The 20,493-nt window shown below is 43.7% G+C and overlaps 2 protein-coding genes across 6 annotated transcripts; both read right to left on the bottom strand.

Annotated features, from left to right (window-relative positions):
• Positions 1-5,202: 5,202 nt before the first annotated feature.
• Positions 5,203-12,861, bottom strand: LOC119217871 (NLR family CARD domain-containing protein 3-like). Of its 5 annotated transcripts, XM_037471875.2 has the most exons (12): positions 12,783-12,861; positions 12,111-12,192; positions 11,917-11,943; positions 10,996-11,066; positions 10,786-10,878; positions 10,480-10,546; positions 10,147-10,390; positions 8,271-10,065; positions 7,787-7,960; positions 7,040-7,213; positions 6,853-6,899; positions 5,203-6,675 (listed from the first exon to the last, which is right to left on the bottom strand). In XM_037471875.2, exons 4-12 carry the CDS (start codon positions 11,049-11,051, stop codon positions 6,095-6,097), a joined length of 3,231 nt encoding a protein of 1,076 aa, XP_037327772.2. In that variant the 5' UTR covers positions 11,052-11,066; positions 11,917-11,943; positions 12,111-12,192; positions 12,783-12,861; the 3' UTR covers positions 5,203-6,094. The 5 variants fall into 5 exon arrangements, with proteins under 5 accessions (XP_037327772.2, XP_037327774.2, XP_037327775.2 ...); XM_037471877.2 differs by having other exon boundaries at positions 11,917-12,192; XM_037471878.2 differs by lacking the exon at positions 11,917-11,943.
• A 985-nt stretch (positions 12,862-13,846) lies between these two features.
• LOC119217868 (NACHT, LRR and PYD domains-containing protein 12-like) lies at positions 13,847-19,695 on the bottom strand. Its single transcript, XM_062564455.1, has 9 exons — positions 19,449-19,695; positions 18,376-18,866; positions 17,015-18,318; positions 16,600-16,773; positions 16,095-16,268; positions 15,709-15,882; positions 14,902-15,075; positions 14,594-14,640; positions 13,847-14,484 (listed from the first exon to the last, which is right to left on the bottom strand). Exons 1-9 carry the CDS (start codon positions 19,693-19,695, stop codon positions 13,928-13,930), a joined length of 3,342 nt encoding a protein of 1,113 aa, XP_062420439.1. The 3' UTR covers positions 13,847-13,927.
• Between the last annotated feature and the right edge of the window lie 798 nt (positions 19,696-20,493).

Here is a 20,493-nt window from a genome sequence, read left to right as displayed (position 1 = left end):
ATGGTTTTTCCTCTAAAATGGCTCCAACTTCACAGATCAACAGGTTATTGTTTGTTTCATATGACTTCAATGTAACAATCGTTTTTTTCTTTGACTAAAGTAAACTGAACTTTTAAACCAAAAGTAAATTCTGTGTTCACTTTCTGGTTTAAAAAGTCAATGAGAAATGGAGGATCTTACTCTAAAAACGGTTACTGTTAGTGCTGGTTTCTCAAAACCAAGTGGTCCTTCATCCGGGGAACAAGGCAGCCATTGTTTATTCCCCATCATCCTCCAGTTTAAACCTAAAAACCCAAACAGTGGTTAAACCTTTGCGCACTCGTCCTGCTGGGATTAAAAACATCGGACTGACGGCAGAGAAACCCGTCAACTACGAGTCAAGAGTCTCAAAACAGCCCGAACAAACCTAATAAATCATAATCAGCGACGAGTCGTGTCTCCGTCCCCCCCGATGAAGTCGTCGCGCTCCCCCTTTTAGCTCCGTCTTTGGTCTCCACCGGCCTGCTCCAAAGCGAAACAACCGTCTCCTTGTCTGCCAAACCCTCAAATATGATCCCGGGCTGTTTTCATGGAGATAAAAATGTGAAACAGACAGACAGATAGAGGGCTGGACGTCTGTGACGTGGAGCTCCTGGAGGAGAGGACGCCAACATCTGCAGGTCAAAGGGTCACACAGCCCAAATGGATGAACGATCCATAACTGTCATCTCTTCACTTTCCTCTTGTAGCTTCCGTCCATCCGGCATGCTGCACTATTTACACGCACAACTATCTTCTCATTCCATTTGTATTCCTTTCCAACCTTTATATAGTTGGACTTTGGTTATTTTATATACATTTGTTTTTGTATTTAATTCTCATATATTTTCTTATATTTGTGTGCATAATAGCGGTGTCCATTCTTCACCTGTGTTACTGAAGCCCTGGTGTCTTCTGAGCTGTATTGTTGATTTCTGGGAGTTAAATGCACAATAAAAAAAAAAGTCTCAGAGTTCTCTGGAGATTGTGCAGATCGTCTGAGGCGCATCACATGACCCTCACACCCAGAATCACACAAAGCCCTGAGGAGTTCCAGGCCTGGTCTTTAAGATGATCAACGATTGTCTCTCTAGAGAAGCGAAGAGTAATCGAAAATTCTGATTCAGCAAAACAAAAGTTGCCGTTTAATTATTGAACCTCGTTAAGGTATTGATTTGTAACACAAAGCGAATGCAGAAAAGTTGATGTACACTGAAACATCTCAACAGCCATCGGACTCGTCGTCATGGAAACAAGGTGCCTGCATCCATGGTCCCCACAGGAGGATTTTTAATGACTTTTCTCTCCAGCCCCCCCCGGGTCAAACTTCTCAGTCGTCTCCTAGAACGGATCGGTCCGATTCGGGGGGGGAGATTTTCCAGTTTGCCTCTGGTGTAAAACGTGCGCGTGCAAACCAGATGAAAACCCCCAAACCGTGACGTCTCACCAGCAGCGATGAAGTTCGTGCGACTTCAGGGGATCCGGATGCTGAGGACTTGTGGGAGTCTCCTGCAAAAGAGACTTCCTCGGGTTCTGAAACGTCCCACAGAGGACCGATCCGTCTCACACGTCCCGCTTCCAGGGAACACTCAGCAGAGCAGAAAATGACCACATCTGGACTAGAAAAACACACACACACACTCTCTAGTTTGTAGATTCACTGTTTGTTGGAGTCTCAATAGGAATAAAAACAATTTAGAATTTATTTGAATATTGTTTTATTTTAGAAACACAAGTGAATATTTTGGTTTTTGAATTCTAGTTTCATCGAAAATCATTTATTGGAACAGAACTCTTTATATAACTATTGAACAGAAGGGAAAGAAATGTTGAAAACGAATACTGTTGTGTGTGTACGTTGTTTTATGATCACTGGCTTCTCAATTTGATTGACACTATTGATCATTTTATTGGTTTATTTACCATAAATCACACCTCACCCAACAACCCATAATTTCATTAAAACGGAGAAAAAAAACAAAAACAGTTGAACAAAGCAGCTTTTTCATTTCAATCTGATATTGAAAGTCTGAGTCTGGTTCCTCGGCCGCGTCAAACCAACGGCGGCTTCTTTCCGTCCTTTTGAACCGTGTGGGGGAGAAAAAAAAAAAAAAAACAGTGCCGAAAGCGTCAGTGCGGTGGCTCCTGATGGCGTGCGGCCTCAGAGCGCGCGGCGCTCCTCGCGGCGCTCTGCACGGCCCACGTGGCCAAGTGGACGGTGACGAAGGCGCCGCCGGCGGCCCACAGCCAGTTCCTCCTGAGCCAGCTCAGAGGCTTCATTCCTCTGCAGGACGGACACACACACACACACACACACACACACACACACATTACAAGACCTTCAGTGACATTCTACCACCGATTCAGATTCTCTGAAACGTAGAATTTAAAAAAAAGGAGGTTTGGACGTCATCGTTATACCAATAAAGACTGAGCCACTTTTTCTTTGTTTTGTTCTCCAGGGAATTTTTCTCCCGCATGAAGAGAAACCACAGAACTGCATTTAATTATGAGTGTGATCTCACACACGATGGCAGAAATCCACTCGAGCCATTAGCACCTGACGGCCTTCAACCCTCTCCGTTGAATCAGCACACGTTATCAGGTCTGCTGACCAGCAGGTGATGAAAAATCCCTCGTATTCCACTTTTTCAGTCTCATGTACTCAAACTTTTTTTTCTCCATTTAATTGTTTATTGTGTCTATCTCTGTGTTATTTTATTTTAAGCGGCCTGTAAGATGCCACTCTGAGGAAGATGTGTCCTTTACAGCGTAAAGTGACATTTGTTTTCAAGCCTCAGTCCCACTTTCTTGATGAATTCATGAGATTGAAGGAGAAAACACATTGAAAAAAAGATCCTTGGTTACATTTCTGCATCTCTACAACACAAACTCCCTCTTGCTTAGAAAACTCAAACCACAGCAGCTTTAGAAATGTCCTTCAATACTGGACAGCGAGTTAATCGATGCGTCGCGGCCTTTGAGTGCGCGGCGTTCGAGTTGGATGTGGAAGTTCATCAGCCTAAAAAAACACTGAGGTTCTCGGTGGTACTTTGTTTTTGTCTGACCTCCAGTGAGGCTGTGAAACAAACTGGCAAACTAATTGTAATCCGAGACGTCCTGAACCTTTTTTGGGGGGGGGGGGGGGAAATCCTCCTCGTTCCAAAGGGAGCACTGTTGTAAAACCTGCATTAAATTGGGTATTTTGGAGAGAATCAAAGGGGTTTTCCCCCCCATCTGCCTCCAGAGTGGGGTTTTCTTGGAGCGGCATCTTGTGGACAGCAGAGGAACTGCAGCTCAACACACCTCAATTTAAAAAACCATGAGGTGGAGTAACGTTTTAAGTTGAAGGAGACCTAGAGAGTGACGTCTTTATATGTGGGAGTTTGTTGGTTTGTTTACTCATCTATCAGAGACTCTTTTTGCCCCCCCGCGGCGCCACTGCTGCTTTTCATCGCCTTTTTTGTCCCGTATTTTCCTCCATTACTTTGTTCACCCCTCGACCGGCGAACCGACGTTTGCGGAGATCTGTGTCCATGAATTGGAGGCCATTCGGGCGTCCTCATAGTGCGCCAACGACGGGTCGTATCAGTGGTCATATGTACGGATTTATGAACGGAGGTGAATACCTGAGCGTGGGTCACTTGCTCTTGGGAGGAGAGACGTAGGCCACGATGCCGGGCTCGGGAATGTACTCGTCTCTGGTTTTGTGCAGATGTGGGCTCGTCTTCAGGTTGTACCAGCCCCAGTGGATCAGCCCCAGACTCGTTCCCATCACAATCAGGACTTTGTTGCTGTGCCAGAAGGACCGCAGGCCCATGATGAGCGGCTGCCAGACGTGGGAAACACTGTCATGTCATTGCCGTCAATTTAAACACAAACAGCATAAACCAGAACAAAAACAGGCAACGGATTGCTAATTTAAAAAAAAGTTGTGAAATAGGAGAAATAATCCTGTTAGTACACAGATTGTTTGTTGTAATTCACGTTGTTTTCATGAGCAAATCAGGTGTAACAACCATTTTTATTCTGATCACTGGTTTTGGAAATGATTCTTAAAAAGTAAATACAAATATTGTCTGGTCCAGGCTTCTACAGTATAGGAATTGACTTGCTTTTGTCCAAAAATGTAACCTTAAGTTAAATTGGAAACACTGTGAGACACGTTTAACTATTTTCTACCATTTTAAAAGGAATAATAATGCAATTAACAGGTAGTGAGAATAATGGTTGTAGCCGTTACATTATTTATGAGCGTTAACTAATACGTTTTAGTCCTAGGCTTTAATTATGCTGAACCCTTTTACTATTTTCAGATGTTTAATAACTGATTGGCAATCAATTAATCAATCAGTTGAACTGTATTATGCTGACAGGGTTTCTGTTAATTGTATAAACGAAGGCCTGTGCGTGATGTAACAGCAGCACAAACTCTCCCCTTGAAGAAGGACTCTTAAGAGTTTTGCTTTGTACTTTAAATACATGTTCAGGTACTTTTACTTTTTAATTAACGGTGGTAGTAGTATTTTTACAGTGTGGTAAATGTACGTCTACATAAATGATCGGACTACTTCCTCAAACCGCTGACATTAGACCGCATTGGTCAGCGTGTCCGTACAAACAAGCCAACATTATGCGGTCATTTAATAGTAATAAAGTTAAATAACAACGAAACACTGGTTACAGCAGTGACCTAGCATGCTAACAGCTGGGTATGCTAGCTGTAGCATGGTGCTAGCAGGCTGTAGCATGGTGCTAGCAGGCTGTAGCATGGTGCTAGCAGGCGGTTAGCTGACCAGCTCAGAGCTTCCGGTTGTCGTTTTTACGCGACTGAGCCGCAGAAATAAAACTTTGGCCAAACAACGAACCCGTAAATGGAACCTGTGATGATTTAATCGAGTCGGTCTCACCTTCAGAGATCAGCTGTTCCTCCTGAGCATGACGCACAGGTGTCCGACCAGCTGCCTGAACGACTTGAAAGGGCCGCGTCATACGACGCGCTGGTTTGACACCTTCAAGCTTCGTTTTAAAATGTGAGGTATGGTTATTTTTCACGTATAAATTACTGTGTCAATATTTATTAATATAAATTCAAAGGAAGCCTTTGGACGCGTCAGTGATTTAATGACGTTTTACAGTCAGGCATCGCTATGGGCGTTTAAAGCAGTCACGTGACCTTCAGGCTTTTATATCATTATTTTATTTGATAACCACATGTTACATGTACACTTGCACAAACAACATGCATACATTCAAGAGGATTAGAATAATGGATAGAAATAACGTATAACAAAATACAAAATAAAGAGTATTTTTCATACAAAAATATTTTCTCTTGCTTAAAATAGTTGGAAAAGAGGGGACTTTGCAAAGAATTTAATTTAAATCTCTCAAACTTTTGTTCTGACATGTCACTTAACGGAAGCCGCTTCATGGCAAAGGTAGATCACGCATGCAGAAAAAGAGACACTGGTGGATTAAACCAGAACCCAAATCCAAGATGCAGATGTTCAGTGAATGTGTTGTAGCTTAAACTCTGACACACCTTTACTACATATCTTCACAGTAATATTACGCAATACAACGCATAACCACAATAATCACAACAAAATGGGACTCTTGGGTTGCATTTCCTTTTTAGAACTTAACAAATATCGCATTTGTCCAACAATTAGAACGGAGTCAAAATATTTTTTGTTTCTTATCCCACACTTGTATTTTCTTATATAAGTCCCCTTGGAATGGCTGAGACTTTACCTCTCTGTCTTCTGGGACTTAATAATTTTTCTTTATGGTGTTTATTCAAGTCTGTTGACAAATTCACTGCTGTACAACAAAAGGATTATTTGTCACACTTCCTTTGTATATGGAGTGTATATTAAAGCCTTTAAAGCTTTAAATGCTGTGGAGCGGCTGTCAAGGATGTTCCTTACGCTAAAGGAAATAAGCAAGGAAGCATTGAAGCACCTTTACTTTGCATTTAGAGAGTCCAACTAACTTTTATCATGACTGCCGCTTCCATGCATCCGGCCCATTTCACACAGTTAGTAAGCAACTGTTATTCCATTTTTTTAGGTCATCCAGAAGGGGGAGGACCCTCTCGCTCCTGCAGCGGACACAGAGACACCGAGGTGTCGGGCACCCAGAAACCAAACCCGGGGTGAAGAGGCTCCGTGAACAAGGCGTTGAAGGTGTGGAGGTGGACCGGAGTGTCGGACAAGACTCTGTAGAAGGACATAGTGCCGGCAGGAGAGTCCACATACACTCCCAGCCTGTGAGGTGAGGAGGAGACTGAGGGGGAGGAGGGGCGGGGGAGGTCCGTTCTCCTGTTGTCGTGCCAGACGGCGTAACCGTCGTCATCGGAGCAAAACAGACACCAGGACTGGGCGTTCCCTCCGAACCTGCAGCCGGCAAGGTTTCCTTTCCTCTCGATTCCGGCATAAGCCACCGAGACGTCGACCCTTCTGCTCCACTCGACCTCCCAGTAACAGCGACCAGTAAGACCCTCGGTGCACATCACCTGGTACCAGTAGTCGAACCTTTGTGGGCCGTCGCGGTACGGCTGCTTCTCTCTCACGTGTGTCACCGTCCTGTTGTTGTCGGACAGTTTGAGGTGTTCATTCGTTGTGTTTGTGTCCAGTGTGAGTTCGCAGGCATCTGACGGGGAGAACACCAAAAAAAACAGCAGGAGTTTATCACCCGACACATCTGATGGGTTTGTTTGTTGCTTCATTCATTGGCAGACTGACACTTTGCTCTTCTTTCACATTAAGAATCAAATAGGGATGGACACGCGTTTCATTTAAGCCACCGTGGTGGTGAAAACAAACTTACATTTCCTCAGACCCGGTTTCAGCCACTGCTCTCCAAGGTGATCCAGTCTGGAGGAGGAAACAAAGTCAGAATGAACGTTTGGAAGCTTCCTCATCGGTGAACAGTGGACTTAAATAAACTTTACGTCAAATATTAAAAAGAAAACCATAAAATACTAAATGATGAGAATTTCTTCGTCTGTCCATACCCGAGGGTGTGAAGTGTCGCGTTTGGATCCTCCAGTCGAGCAGAGAGCAGCTCCACCCCTGAGTCTCCTGGATGGTTGTAGCTCAGGTCCAGCTCTCCCAGGTGGGAGGGGTTTGACGTCAGAGCCGAGGCCAGAGAGACGCAGCCTTCCTCTGTGACCTGACAGCCTGACAGCCTGGAGAGAGAGAGAGAGAGAGAGAGGGCAGGTTAATATTCCTTGTCAGTGTGAAGTCCATTGCTTTTAAATCAATTGTAAATATACAGTCAAATGGGAATAGTCGTCCACCCCAGGAGTGGAAGCTGTAAAACCCAACATTCACAGGCAGAAAGCAGACATCTGTGTCACCACAAACTCATCTTTAAAGATGCACCATGAGGAGACTTGCAGGGTAATGCGGTTGAAAAAAGGCTCCAAGTCGTCTCTTTAAAAGAAATGTGTCTTTTTAGCTGCTATTGGTTCCACTTTCTTCACCGGTTAGTCTCTATCGGTGTTTGTGCCAGGTAATGTCTAAGAAGATGATGTTGCAAAGTTATATGATACAGGTTTGTCATAGTGAGGGACTCCATTTGATCCCTTTGTAAGTATATGAAAAAGAATGTCTGCTTTAATGAAGAAATTAATACATTTCTTGAATGGTTAACAATTTTTGAAGGAAAATGGTCACAGCTTTTATTAAATACTGCAAAGATTAAGGATGTTTGACACACAAATGAAATAGAGCATCAAACTATATATTTTTAAACTGACCTCAGAGTCGTCAGTTTGCAGTTCTTACTACACAGTCCAGCAGAGAGCAGCTTCACGCCTGAATCCTGCAGGTCGTTGTTGCTCAGGTCCAGCTCTCTCAGACTAGAGGACCTGGAGCTGAGAAGTGAGGACAGAGCTTCACAGCTTCTCTCCGACAGATTGCAGCCACTCAGCCTGAGGGAGAGTAAAACACATTTCTATGGTTGCCTTCACACAGCAGTGTTTTTTTGTTTTATTGTGCATATAACAGCTATATAACAGAAGAAATGGCCCTTCATCGGTCATCCCAGAGACCTACTCAAATCTATCAGAGCCTTAAATAAGCTATAAAATAGAAGATACTTTTTTCAATTACATGGCTGCATTCATTTGTGGTGGTACAAAGATACTGAAGAACCAATGAAGAAGTAATAATATATTATATAAATATATATATATATATATATATATATATATATATATATATATATATATTCATACTTACAGAGCTTTGTTGGAGGCTTTGACCACTGGCAGCAGCCTGAGGAGAGCCTCCTCTGAAGCAGAATATTTCTTCAGGTCAAACACAGCCAAATCATCCCGCGATGACAGTAAGATGAAGACCAGAGATGACCACTGAGCAGGAGACAGTTTATCCGTGGAGAGACCTTCAGAGCTCAGGTACTGTTGAATGTCCTCCACTAGAGAACGATCGTTCAGTTCATTCAGACAGTGGAACAGGTTGATGCTTCTCTCTGGAGACTGATTCTCGCTGATCTTCTTCTTGATGTACTCAACTGTTTTCTGATTGGACTCTGCGCTTCTTTCTGTCTGTGTCATCAGACCTCGTAGGAGATTCTTATTGGTTTGCAGAGAGAGACCCAAGAGGAATCGGAGGAACAGGTCCAGGTGTCCATTTGGACTCATCAAGGCCTTGTCCACAGCACTCTGGTAGACATCTTCTGGTTCGGGCTTTGTTCTGAACAGAAACCACCACCAGGGTTTGGATTCTTTTTCTGACATCAGATTGACACCAGATTTCATGAAGGTCAGATGGACGTGAAGAGCCGCCAGGAATTCCTGAACACTCAGATGGACGAAACAGAACACCTTCTCCTGGTACAGCCTGCTCTCCTCTCTGAAGATCTGTGTGAACACTCCAGAGCGCAAAGAATCTGCTCTGACGTCGATGCCACACTCTGTCAGGTCGGATTCGTAGAAGATCAAGTTGTCCTTCTGCAGTTGCTCATAAGCCAGTTTTCCCAGTGATGCAATCATCTCACTGTTCTCCGGGCTCCAGTGTGGATCCGTCCCAGCTCCACCATCATACTTTATATTCTTCAGTTTGATCTGAAACACCAGGAAGTGGATGTACATCTCAGTCAGGGTCTTGGGGAGCTCTCCTCCCTTTCTGGTGTCCATCACCTCCTCCAGAACTGCAGAAGTGATCCAGCAGAAGACTGGGATGTGGCACATGATGTGGAGGCTTCGTGATGTCTTGATGTGGGAGATGATCCTGCCGGACAGCTCCTCGTCACTGAACCTCTTCCTGAAGTACTCCTCCTTCTGGGGGTCGGTGAACCCTCTGACCTCTGTCACCATGCCAACACACTCAGGAGGGATCTGATTGGCTGCTGCGGGTCGTGTGGTTATCCAGAGGCGAGCAGAGGGAAGCAGATTCCCCCTGATGAGGTTTGTGAGGAGCACATCCACTGAGGCCGACTCCGTGACATCAGTCAGGATCTCATTTTCCTGGAAGTTCAGGGGAAGTCGACACTCGTCCAGGCCGTCAAAGATGAACACAACCTGGAAGTCTTCCAACCTGCAGATTTCTGCTTCTTTGGTTTCAGTGAAGAAGTGATGGACAAGTCCCACCAAGCTGTACTCCTTCTCTCTCAGCACATTCAGCTCTCTGAACGTGAATGGAAATATGAGTTGTATATCCTGGTTGTTTATTTCTTCAGCCCAGTCCAGGGAGAACTTCTGCGTCAAGACTGTTTTCCCAATTCCGGCCCCTCCCTTCGTCACCATGGTTCGGAACGGTTTGAGTCTTCCAGAAAAGGGTTTGAAGAGGTCCTCACACTTGATTGTTTCTTTGGGTCTTTCTGCTTTCCTGGATGTCGTTGTTTCAATCTCTCGGACCTCGTGTTCATCGTTGACCCCAGCGGCCCCTTCCTCTATTACGTAGAGCTCCGTGTACATCTGATTCAGAAGAGTTGGACTTCCTGCTTTAGCGACGCCCTCAAACACACACTGGAACTTGTTCCGCAGCTTGGATTTGAGTTGACGTTGACAGTACGCTGGATGAACAGACATCACATTGTCAGTCAGTGGGTGTTCATGTCAATATCAGAGAAGCAGAGGGTGCGAAAGGCTCTTACTGCTGTGCAGAGAGTCGGCCAACTCGTCCTGCCTCATTCTCCTCAGGAAGTGCAGTGTGATCTTCAGAAAGGCCTGTCTGGTGCTGCTGCTGCTCCTCCTCCTCATCTTCTCATTCCCCTCACCCTCCAACACCTCCTCATCTTCACTCCACCCATAAAGGCCCTTTGGGTCATCACGGGCCAGAGTTTTTTGGAAGGTCTTCAGCTCGCTCTTGGCAAAGGCGACAATGCTTTCCTCAAGATGCTGAAAAAAAAAATAGAAACCCTAATGTTGATTTTCTTTGGTGTCTGAGGTCAAGATTTTTGTTGAACCTTTACAGTGTGGAAACACACCATGAATGTGGAGTCCAAATCCATCTGAGGATGCTCGATGGACGGGTCACCGGGAACTTCCCAAACCCTGCAGAGAAAACAGAAAATATGACTGAAAATACTTTATATTTACTGCTTTTGGGGAAATGTAAGAGAATTGCTGAATATATTGATATAAGTGAGACAGCATCCGAGATGATTCTTTAGTCAGCATTGTTGTCCATCTGTTTATTTCCCCAGGTTGTAAACATCTCTCTCTCTACATTTTAACACAGAGATCGACTCAAGAAGTAATTTCAAGATCCGTTTTTTTTTCTGTGGGCTTACTCGGTCTCTGCTGGAAGCTGCACTGCAAACACTAAAGGCGGCTCCATGGACTGGAAGGATACGCAGCTGGATGCAGGTCCGCGACAGTCCGGCCTGAAATGAAACACACAGACATGGAGCTCTGACTCGGGATACAGTCGCGGTAGTCGTTTCGTGTGCTGAGCTCCGACAGGGAGGAGAATGTCGGAGATTCCGAGTTCCTCGTCTCACCTTTGAGCCTCACGCGGTGGGGGTTTGGAGGGAGAGCATCCCTCCTCCGTCCCCATCTCAAAGCTGAGCGCCTTCACAAAAAAACAAAAAACAAAACAAGATGCTGTCAGATGCTCACTGGTTATAATAAAGATTCAAATTCTGTGGAATCAGTCAGGCAGATCTCTGGTGTTATGTGTTGTGTCATTAAAATAGTTGTGCAACCAAGAACCAAACCACCAAAATGATCTAAACTGGCCCTAAAGAAATAAACCAAATCAGATCAAACTAAAATAAATAAGTGTCAGGGACATTTTTAAACCACATTTGGTGGGAAATAGAAAGTCGTTGTGGATCGAGGCAGAGGAAAAACACACATGGGCTGACGTAGTTCTGCTTTCATTCCACTAGGCGGAGCTCATCAGCCACACCGACTCTACGGAAACGACCAGCCGGCCGCCAGGTCCCCAGAGCGGCTGCTCACAAACGGGAGGGCGCCTCCACTCAGATGTGGGCGGTATCGACGCGGTTTGTAATATTCAACGGTATTTCCATCCATGTGAAAAGCATCAAAGACACATCTAACAAAACTATCAGGATATAAAAAATGTGCTCCGATGATTCTAAAGAGACCGTCCACATACAGATGGCTGCAGATTCCCTCTAACCACATCGGTGATGCGAATACCAAAAATACAAAATCATTATAAGATATGGACCGGCTCATCTGAAATTAGAATGATAATGAGATGCTCTAGGTGCATTCAGGACAACAAACTTAATATGGGGCGATTTCTCACACCCCATTTCTCCTGCTAAAAAACCCCCACGAGAGCAGAGTCAAACATTTCTAACTGAATGTGTCAAACACTTACAGCTAATGAGAAAAAAAACGAAAGGAACAGCGACGTGGAAATGAGGACATTAAAAACAAACATTTACCTCTTTGGTCTGAGGGGAGAAAATATCCTGCGGCGAAAGTGAAAGTTTTGAGAGGCGGAGAAGAAAGATGTTAAGTAGAAAAATACATTTTGACACTTAATGATTCGTGTTAATATACAGCAGCAGCTCCATCCGTCCTGTAGCTCCACATTTATCTGCACAAGAAACTGAAGCAGACAGAAAACCAGCCTCACCTGGAGGTTTGATACCAGAAGGCGTCTGACCACAAGGAAGTTCACGAGAAATGAAGAAGGAGGAAATCCGGCCCAGAAGCATCTGACGTAGGAGTCACATGATTTTTTTTAAGTCATTCGGGTTCCTCTTTCTGAGCCCCCCCTGTGAACCTTTATCCAAAAAAATAAAACCCCACAATTCCACAACGCGGGTCAGTCAGCGTGCGCATGCGTCAGCGAGACGGCAGCGTGATGATGATTTGGGGATTCCGAGAAGTCGTCTTGCTGCCCTCAGCCTGCGTTTCCTCTCGACAGGACAACTAGACAACTAGACAACTAGACACTAAACACTTTTTCCTTCTGAGCAAAGATGAACGACAAGTCTTGCTCTTCTTGCATTTTTACTTTTTTCACCCTGTCACTCAAACAGGGTTAATCATATTTTTTCATATTTCATATTTAGATCTTTTGTAAAACTATTATATTTCGATCTTTTGTAAAACTGGAACAGACAAAACAAACAGGTACATAAATACCACGTAAAACAATGTGGCACAAAGCCAGCATGACACGAGACCTATCATAGTTTAGATGTTTAGCTGAGAATCCTCGTAACATCTACAAACATAAATTCAACATATTTCAGAAATTGTCTAAACTGCATTTATACAACAACACAAAATATGTACTTACAGACGAACGATGTCCTGAGCTCGCGCGTGAAAGAAGCTTCAAGGATGAATTCAGCTTCGCACCAAATCGGGAGCTCTCTCTCTCTCTCTCTCTCCTGGTGACGTCACTTCAACTCAATAACAAACGAGTCAAACCTTGCGCCGGCTGTCCGCCAGGTGGCATCATCTCATCTAAAGCTGCTGGATTTAGGCTTGGAGAAGGGGTTGTCGCCAAAGTTCTTAATTATGGCGAAGCCTCTGCCGTCAAAACACTGATCCTCAGCCCGACGTTAACGACAAAAACTACACAACCTTAGAGGTTTTTGGTTTTTGTAGAGATTTTCTAAACACAGCATCTGCAATACTGCGCAGGGAGGAAAACACACGACGACAAACAATGCAAAGCCTTGAGGGAAGAAAACTACAGAAACATTGACAATTGCTTTAGGAAATGCCACATGTTTGAATCCATTGGACGGATTTGCAGGAAATAAATAACAAATACACACACACACACACACACATCAGGTCAATACACTTGAAGGCAGTCCAACCAATTTGTTTGATTTTATTTTGTGTTCACTATAAGATGTGACATAGGATCCTCCAAATAACATAGAGAATATACCAATCAGAGGAAAATACAAATTCATAATAAGGGGGTGAGGGAGGTCGTCAAGAGCCAACCAGCAATGATGCTACATCATAAAAGGGTACTTCATACCAAGCTTTATATATAAAACACTGCAGTGTAAAGTCAATGGAATTGTCTTTTAAGTCAGGCTGCAATCAATAAATCACATTTTCTGAGAAAAAAAGAGAGAAAGTTTTTGTAAAATAGAGCCCCTTTCAAATTTGCTTTACGGTTCAAAATAAAAACTTGAGAGGGTATTGCACCAATATTTAAAATCTCTTCTTTTTTGTATTGTAATTTAGAGTCTAAATTCTCTTTAAAAATGTGCATTTCTATACTTTTCTTATTTTACATGTTATATTATATTAATCTTTGTATTGGCTCATGTCTGTGCAACCTCTGAATTTCCCATTTGGGGATAGAATGACTCTCAGAGTTTGTCTTTGTGTGTGTGTGTCTTTCTGTGTTTGTTTGTGTGTGTGTGTGTGTGTGCAGCAGTGTGTGTGTGTGTGTGTGTGTGTGTGTGTGTTTCTCTACACTGGAGGAGTTTCTCCCTCCGACAGTGAACACAAAGACACGGAGGAGCCGAACAACCCAAACCCGAAAGCGGGATACAGCGGCTCGCTGAATGCGATGTTGAAGGTGTAGAGGTGGACAGGTGCGTCGGAGGAGACTCTGTAGAAGGAGAGAGCGCCAGCGGGCCAGTCCACGTACACTCCTACTCTGCCAGAGGAGGAGGAGCGGGACAGGCGGACGCTCCTGTCGTTGTGACTGACGGAATAACCGTCGACAGTGGAGCAGGTCAGACACCAGGAATGATTGTTCCCTTCAAACGAGCAGTCGGCACTTTCTCCTTTCCTCTTGATTCCTCTGTAAGTGGCCGCGACCTCGACGTCTCCTCTCCACTCGACCTCCCAGTAACAGCGACCGGTTAGACCATTGGTGCACAACACCTGGTACCAGTAGTCGAACCTTTCTGGGTGACCGAGGTAGAGCTGCTTCCTTTTCTCCACTGTCACCTTCCTGTTGTTGTCGGACAGTTTGAGGTGTCTGTTCATTGTGTTTGTGTCCAGGGTGAGTTCACAGGCATCTGACGGAGAGAAAACAAACAACACAGCAGATGTTTATCATCTGACACACTGGATTTAGACTAAAATGCGCTGCCTTTTTTTGGTGAATGAAAGCTAATACAGGCTTACATTTCCTCAGGCCAAGTTTCAGCCTCTGCTCTCCACCATGTTCCACCCTGAACAAAGAATCAAAGCAAGTAAGTCAAATCTAAATAAAAAGTATAAAAAAATAAATGAATGAATGTTGCTCAAGAAAAGTCCTGAGAAAAGCTATATGACAATAATATACAACCTTCAAATGATAATAATTCTAACATGAAACTCAAACCCAACCTGAGAGACGTCGTTTTTGTAATATAATCAGCACTGAATCCTGATCTATATATGTATAAGACCAGTCAGGAGGTCAGTCTTGGTGGGACAGGACCTCTTCTTACCTCAGCGTTTCTAGTTTCCAGTGTTTACCCTGCAGGCCAGCAGACAGCAGCCTCACACCTGACACTCCTGGGTGGTTGTAGCTCAGGTCCAGCTCTCTCAGGTGGAAGGGGTTGGATCCTAGAGCTGAGGCCAGAGAAATACAGCCTTCCTCTGTGACCATACACCCTGAAAGCCTGGAGAGAGAGACACACACATACACACACACACACACTCTGAAATGTCCTGTTAGATACCATCAGTGACATTTGTTAATCAAAAGAGTACTGACCCGAGAGTCTCCAGCTTACAGTGTGGACTCTCTAGTCCAACAGAAAGAAGCTTCACTCCTGACTCCTCCAGGTCGTTGTCACTCAGGTCCAACTCTCTCAAACTAGAGGACTGGAAGCTGATGGCTAATGATAAACGCTGACAGGATAACTCTGAAAGCCTGGTGTGATTCAACCTAAATGAGTACAATAAAAAAAATGTGATAGTGAGGCTCAACAGTCCATCTTGTCTAAACAATAACAGGGTCAGACAGTTAAAACTGAAAACTACTACAAAATAAAGTCATTAGTGTATAACAAATATGAAGATAAACATAAAAAAAACAAAATAGTTGAATGATTTAAAGTGGGAAATATGCTGACCTGAATGTGGTCATGATGACCTACATTGTTTTAAAAAGTTATATTCAATCTTGTCACAGCAGTGAAAAATAGTTATGTTCAAGCAGTAGGCATACTACGCAAAAAAAAACGACAATGGTTCCCTTTCTGTTTGAATCACAACACAATGTTAGAAAAAAACGGAGAATTAGACCTGACCTGAGAGTCTCCAGTTTACAGCGTAGATTCTCAAGTCCGGCAGAGAGCAACATGACTCCTGAATCCTGCAGGTTGTTCTTACTAAGATCCAGCTCTTTCAAAGTAGAAGACTGGGAGCTTAGAATTGAGGACAGAGTTTCACAGCTTCTCTCTGATAGATTACAGCCACTCAGCCTGAAGGAGAGTTTGTGACAAAGAAACACAAACATTTTTTTTACTGTCTATAATGTAAAAAATCTTCCTGATTTTTAAATTTCCTTATTCTAATGTTATTTGTAAAAAAAGAAACATCTTATCTTATTCCATGTGACTTTTAAAACTTTCTGCTGCATAATTTCAAACAAAAACACAATAAAATGGGAAAATATTGGTACTACAAGTCTCACCTGAGAGTCTTCAGTGCACAATGACTACTCTCCAGTCCAGCAGAGAGCAGCTTCACTCCTGAATCGAGAAGGCCGTTGTTACTCAGGTCCAAGTCCCTCAGATGGGAGGACTGGGAGCAGAGAACCGATGCGAGGTCCTGACAGCCAATCTTTGTGAGCTTGGTTTGATTCAACCTAAAACAGTGATAAGTGCTTATAATTTCCTTTTGGATTTGCTCTTACATCCCAAATGTATCCAGTGTAATTCAGGTACACATGTTGATCGTTCTTATGAAGCAAATGTGCCAACACAAGTTCATCAAAAATACCATATGTGTCACGTATAGTTTGCTTTGCAAAACTCCCATTTTTTTCCCAAGTAGAGAAATAGTGATATGATCAGAACTTCTGACCGCACCTCCCTATTCTGATAAACATTTTCTCTGTTCCTCAATCAATACGACTATAACTATTGAAATATGTTGGAAACAAGACGTGACACTAAATCATCACGTTGTTATCTCACCCTAGAGCCTCTAGTTGGCAGCTTGTACTACACAGTCCAGCAGAGAGCACCTTCACTCCTGAATCCTGCAGGTCGTTGTTACTCAGGTCCAGCTCCCTCAGACTAGAGGACCTGGAGCTGAGAAGTGAGGAGAGAGCTTCACAGCATCTCTCTGACAGATTACAGCTGCCCAGCCTGAAAGAGAATGGATGATAAAGATACACTCTGCCCCTATATGTGTTTCTATATATATATATATATATATATATATATACAGTATATATTCATTTAGGTAGAATCGTATCGAGGAGACAATTTGACAGACTTTTCAATTAATCAACTAACTGATTGGTTGACTACATCGTACAACTACCAGATCATTAAAACATAAACATTTTTGGAAAACCCCCAAACATGTGACACAGTTTATATTTACAGAGCTTTGTTGGAGGCTTTGACCACTGGCAGCAGCCTCAGGAGAGCCTCCTCTGAAGCAGAATATTTCTTCAGGTCAAACACAGCCAAATCATCCCGCGATGACAGTAAGATGAAGACCAGAGATGACCACTGAGCAGGAGACAGTTTATTCGTGGAGAGACCTTCAGAGCTCAGGTACTGTTGAATGTCCTCCACTAGAGAACGATCGTTCAGTTCATTCAGACAGTGGAACAGGTTGATGCTTCTCTCTGGAGACTGATTCTCGCTGATCTTCTTCTTGATGTACTCAACTGTTTTCTGATTGGACTCTGCGCTTCTTCCTGTCTGTGTCATCAGACCTCGTAGGAGATTCTTATTGGTTTGCAGAGAGAGACCCAAGAGGAATCGGAGGAACAGGTCCAGGTGTCCATTTGGACTCATCAAGGCCTTGTCAATAGCAAACTTGTAGATCTCAGACATCGATGTTCTGCTTAAAAACATTTTCACTTGTTCCCCACAAGTTTGACCCGGCTCACACATTACATTCTTGTGTTTGGTAGTGGCTGCCATCTCTACATAAAAAGCTGCAAGAAACTCCTGAACACTCAGATGGATAAAGCTGAACAACTTGTCTTCATTATTCCTTCTCCCACGTTCCTCTTTGAAGATCTCTGTGAACACTCCAGAGCACACCGAGGCTCCACTCACATCGATGCCACTCTCTTTGAGATCTTCCTTTGTAAAGACCAGGTTGCCCTTTTCCAGTTGGTGGTAAGCCAGTTTTGCTAATGACTTAATACACTTAATGCATTGTTTTTGGTTGTACTTATTTTTTGTATGACGCATCTGAAACTCCAGGAAGTGGATATACATCTCAGTCAGTGTCTTGGGCAGCTCTACTCCCTCTTTGGGGTTCATCACCTCCTCCAGAACTGCAGAAGTGATCCAGCAGAAGACTGGAATGTGGCACATTATGTGGAGGCTTCGTGATGTCTTGATGTGGGAGATAATTCTGCTGGACTGGTCCTCGTCTCTGAACCTCTTCCTGAAGTACTGCTCCTTCTGTGGGTCGGTGAACCCTCGGACCTCTGTCATGACGCTGATGAACTCTCGAGGGATTTTACTGGCTGTGGCAGGTCGCGTGGTTATCCAGAGGCGAGCGGAGGCCAGCAGTTTCTTGTTGATAAGGTTCGTCAGCAGCACGTCTACTGAGGTTGGCGCTGTCACATCCAAGTTAAATGCCTGATCTCCACTGGTAGAGAAGTCCAGACAAAGACGGCTCTCATCCAGTCCATCCAAGACAAACAGAATTTTGAATTCACTCTTGTCATAGTTGTCGTTTCCTGATGACTGCAGACTTGTGAAGATGTCATTGAGAACCTCTTTCTGGATGTCTCTGGACTCTGGGAGGAATTCATGAATGAGCTCTGCCAAACAAAAACGGTCCTTACACGAATTCAGCTGGCGGAAGTTGAGAGGGAAAATGAGATGCACATCTTGATTGGCTCTTCCTTCAGCCCAATCCAACACAAACTTTCTCACGAGAAAGGTTTTGCCAATTCCTGCGATTCCAATTGTCAGAACTGTTCTTATGGGTTTGTATCTTCCAGAGGGGTGTTTGAACATGTCACAAGGTTTGATGGGGTTCTCTGTTCCTGCTGGTTTCATCTCAAGCTCGATGACCTCATGCTCATGGTTGATGTGTCCGTCGCACCCTGATGTGATGTACAGCTTTGTGTAGATATCATCTAGACGTGGCTCATCGTTCTTCAACCATTCTGGGGCAAGGAGAAACTTGTTCTGAAGGTTGGATTGAAGCTTTTGTTGGTAATTTAAGATGGATGCTGACTTTGGTTGCAAAGTGATTTCATCTGTGTCAAACACAAATATTGAAACGATTAAAGTATTAGTTTTCCTGGTCACAAAATATGGAACCAGCTTCACTGTCTTTATGGTCAAACGCATCAGTAATATCCCTGTTATCTTGGGCAAAGCAGAAACAAAGCTCCTTGGGTACCACATGACTAGCAAATTCCAATCATATTCATGCTGGAGTACAGCATCGGATTTATAATCTATCGCTTCATCGTGCAAGTTTTACAGTCTCATCATTAGAATTTCTAAAAAATGTTGTCACAGAAGAGTCAGAAAGTATACACACAAGACAGGCTGGTTCTCATAATCTAGATAATGTTCAAATCAATCCCATTAATCCTTTAGCAGGAGGGAAAGAGCGTCATAATCTGAAAGAAAAATTGCCCATCGGAGGAGAAAACAATCCACAACACAACATGCAACCAGAGTCTGAAACGCTAACAAAACACCTGCTGCAGTTAAAAACATTGTGGATTATCGTATGTCAAATAATTATTATAATATTATATTATATATATTATAATATAATTATATTATATAAATATAAATATTTCTTCCTTATGGTTCCTGGGACTGACCTTTTTGCAGCAGCAGATCATTTCTGTTGATCTTTTTCAAGACCTGATTGGTCACCGTCACAGCTCCGGGAACCGTGTAGGTCTGGATCATCAAATCAACGACGTACCACGTCTCCGCATCCTCCAGCTTGTTCACCGGGATGGTCGAGGAGTCTTGAAGGCGTTCGTCCTTCAGGAACCACTTGAAACGCTCCAAGTCGTTTTTTCCGAGTTCGTCCAGGGCGTTCAAGAGGGCCTCCTTTGGCATCGTGGCACCCTGTTCCAACTGGATCCAAGCGGTAACTTAAGAGACAGCCATGCAGCCGATGTGCCTCTAGCTGACTGTCGCTTTGCTGGTTCTCTTCAAAGCAACACACACACACACACACACACACACTGGGTTTATGGTCATGGCTGCGGCTGCTCGGCACACTTTCAATGAGCGGAGAAAGTTTCCCCCAAACAGGAAGTGTGTGTGTGTGTGTGTGTGGGGGGGGGGCCTGGAATGGGGCTGCGAAGGGTTCTGGAGGTTTAAAACTGCATCAGTGAGCGCCTCACTCCACCAGATCACCCGGGGCTGAACGCCACGGCAGCGGGAAGATTCATTCAGTCATGACATATCTCGACTACAATAATAATAATAATATTTTCTCATTATGTACGATCGCCGTGCCTGCTGTGTTTTTTTAGGCCACGACCCTAAATGTTTTTTTGTCTGTTACCAATCAGGTCAGGCTCACATCAGGTCACAGTAATTCACAGAAATCATTTTAGCTGATCTCATCTCAGCTGGCTGTTGTTCCACTTCTGACAGTCTGTTTTTTTTATAATAAAACATCCGTCATATTTGCTTCAAACTAGAGAACTCAGTTCTGGATCTATCAATCTAAGATATTTGGTGAATATTGACATGATAAGTGACGAATTAAGTCATAATTCAATCTAAATATAGGGATGACACGCCGAGACATATCGATGGGTTCAGCAGCGGTCAATCCTGCTTTATAGTCTAATTAACTCTAAATCATTTATTCATCATTTATCCATCATTCATCAAAGACAACTC

This window comes from Pungitius pungitius, chromosome 9 (genome assembly GCF_949316345.1).
Source record: "Pungitius pungitius chromosome 9, fPunPun2.1, whole genome shotgun sequence".
Classification (NCBI taxonomy): Eukaryota; Metazoa; Chordata; class Actinopteri; order Perciformes; family Gasterosteidae; genus Pungitius; species Pungitius pungitius.
This window is presented reverse-complemented; position numbering and strand designations above follow the sequence as displayed.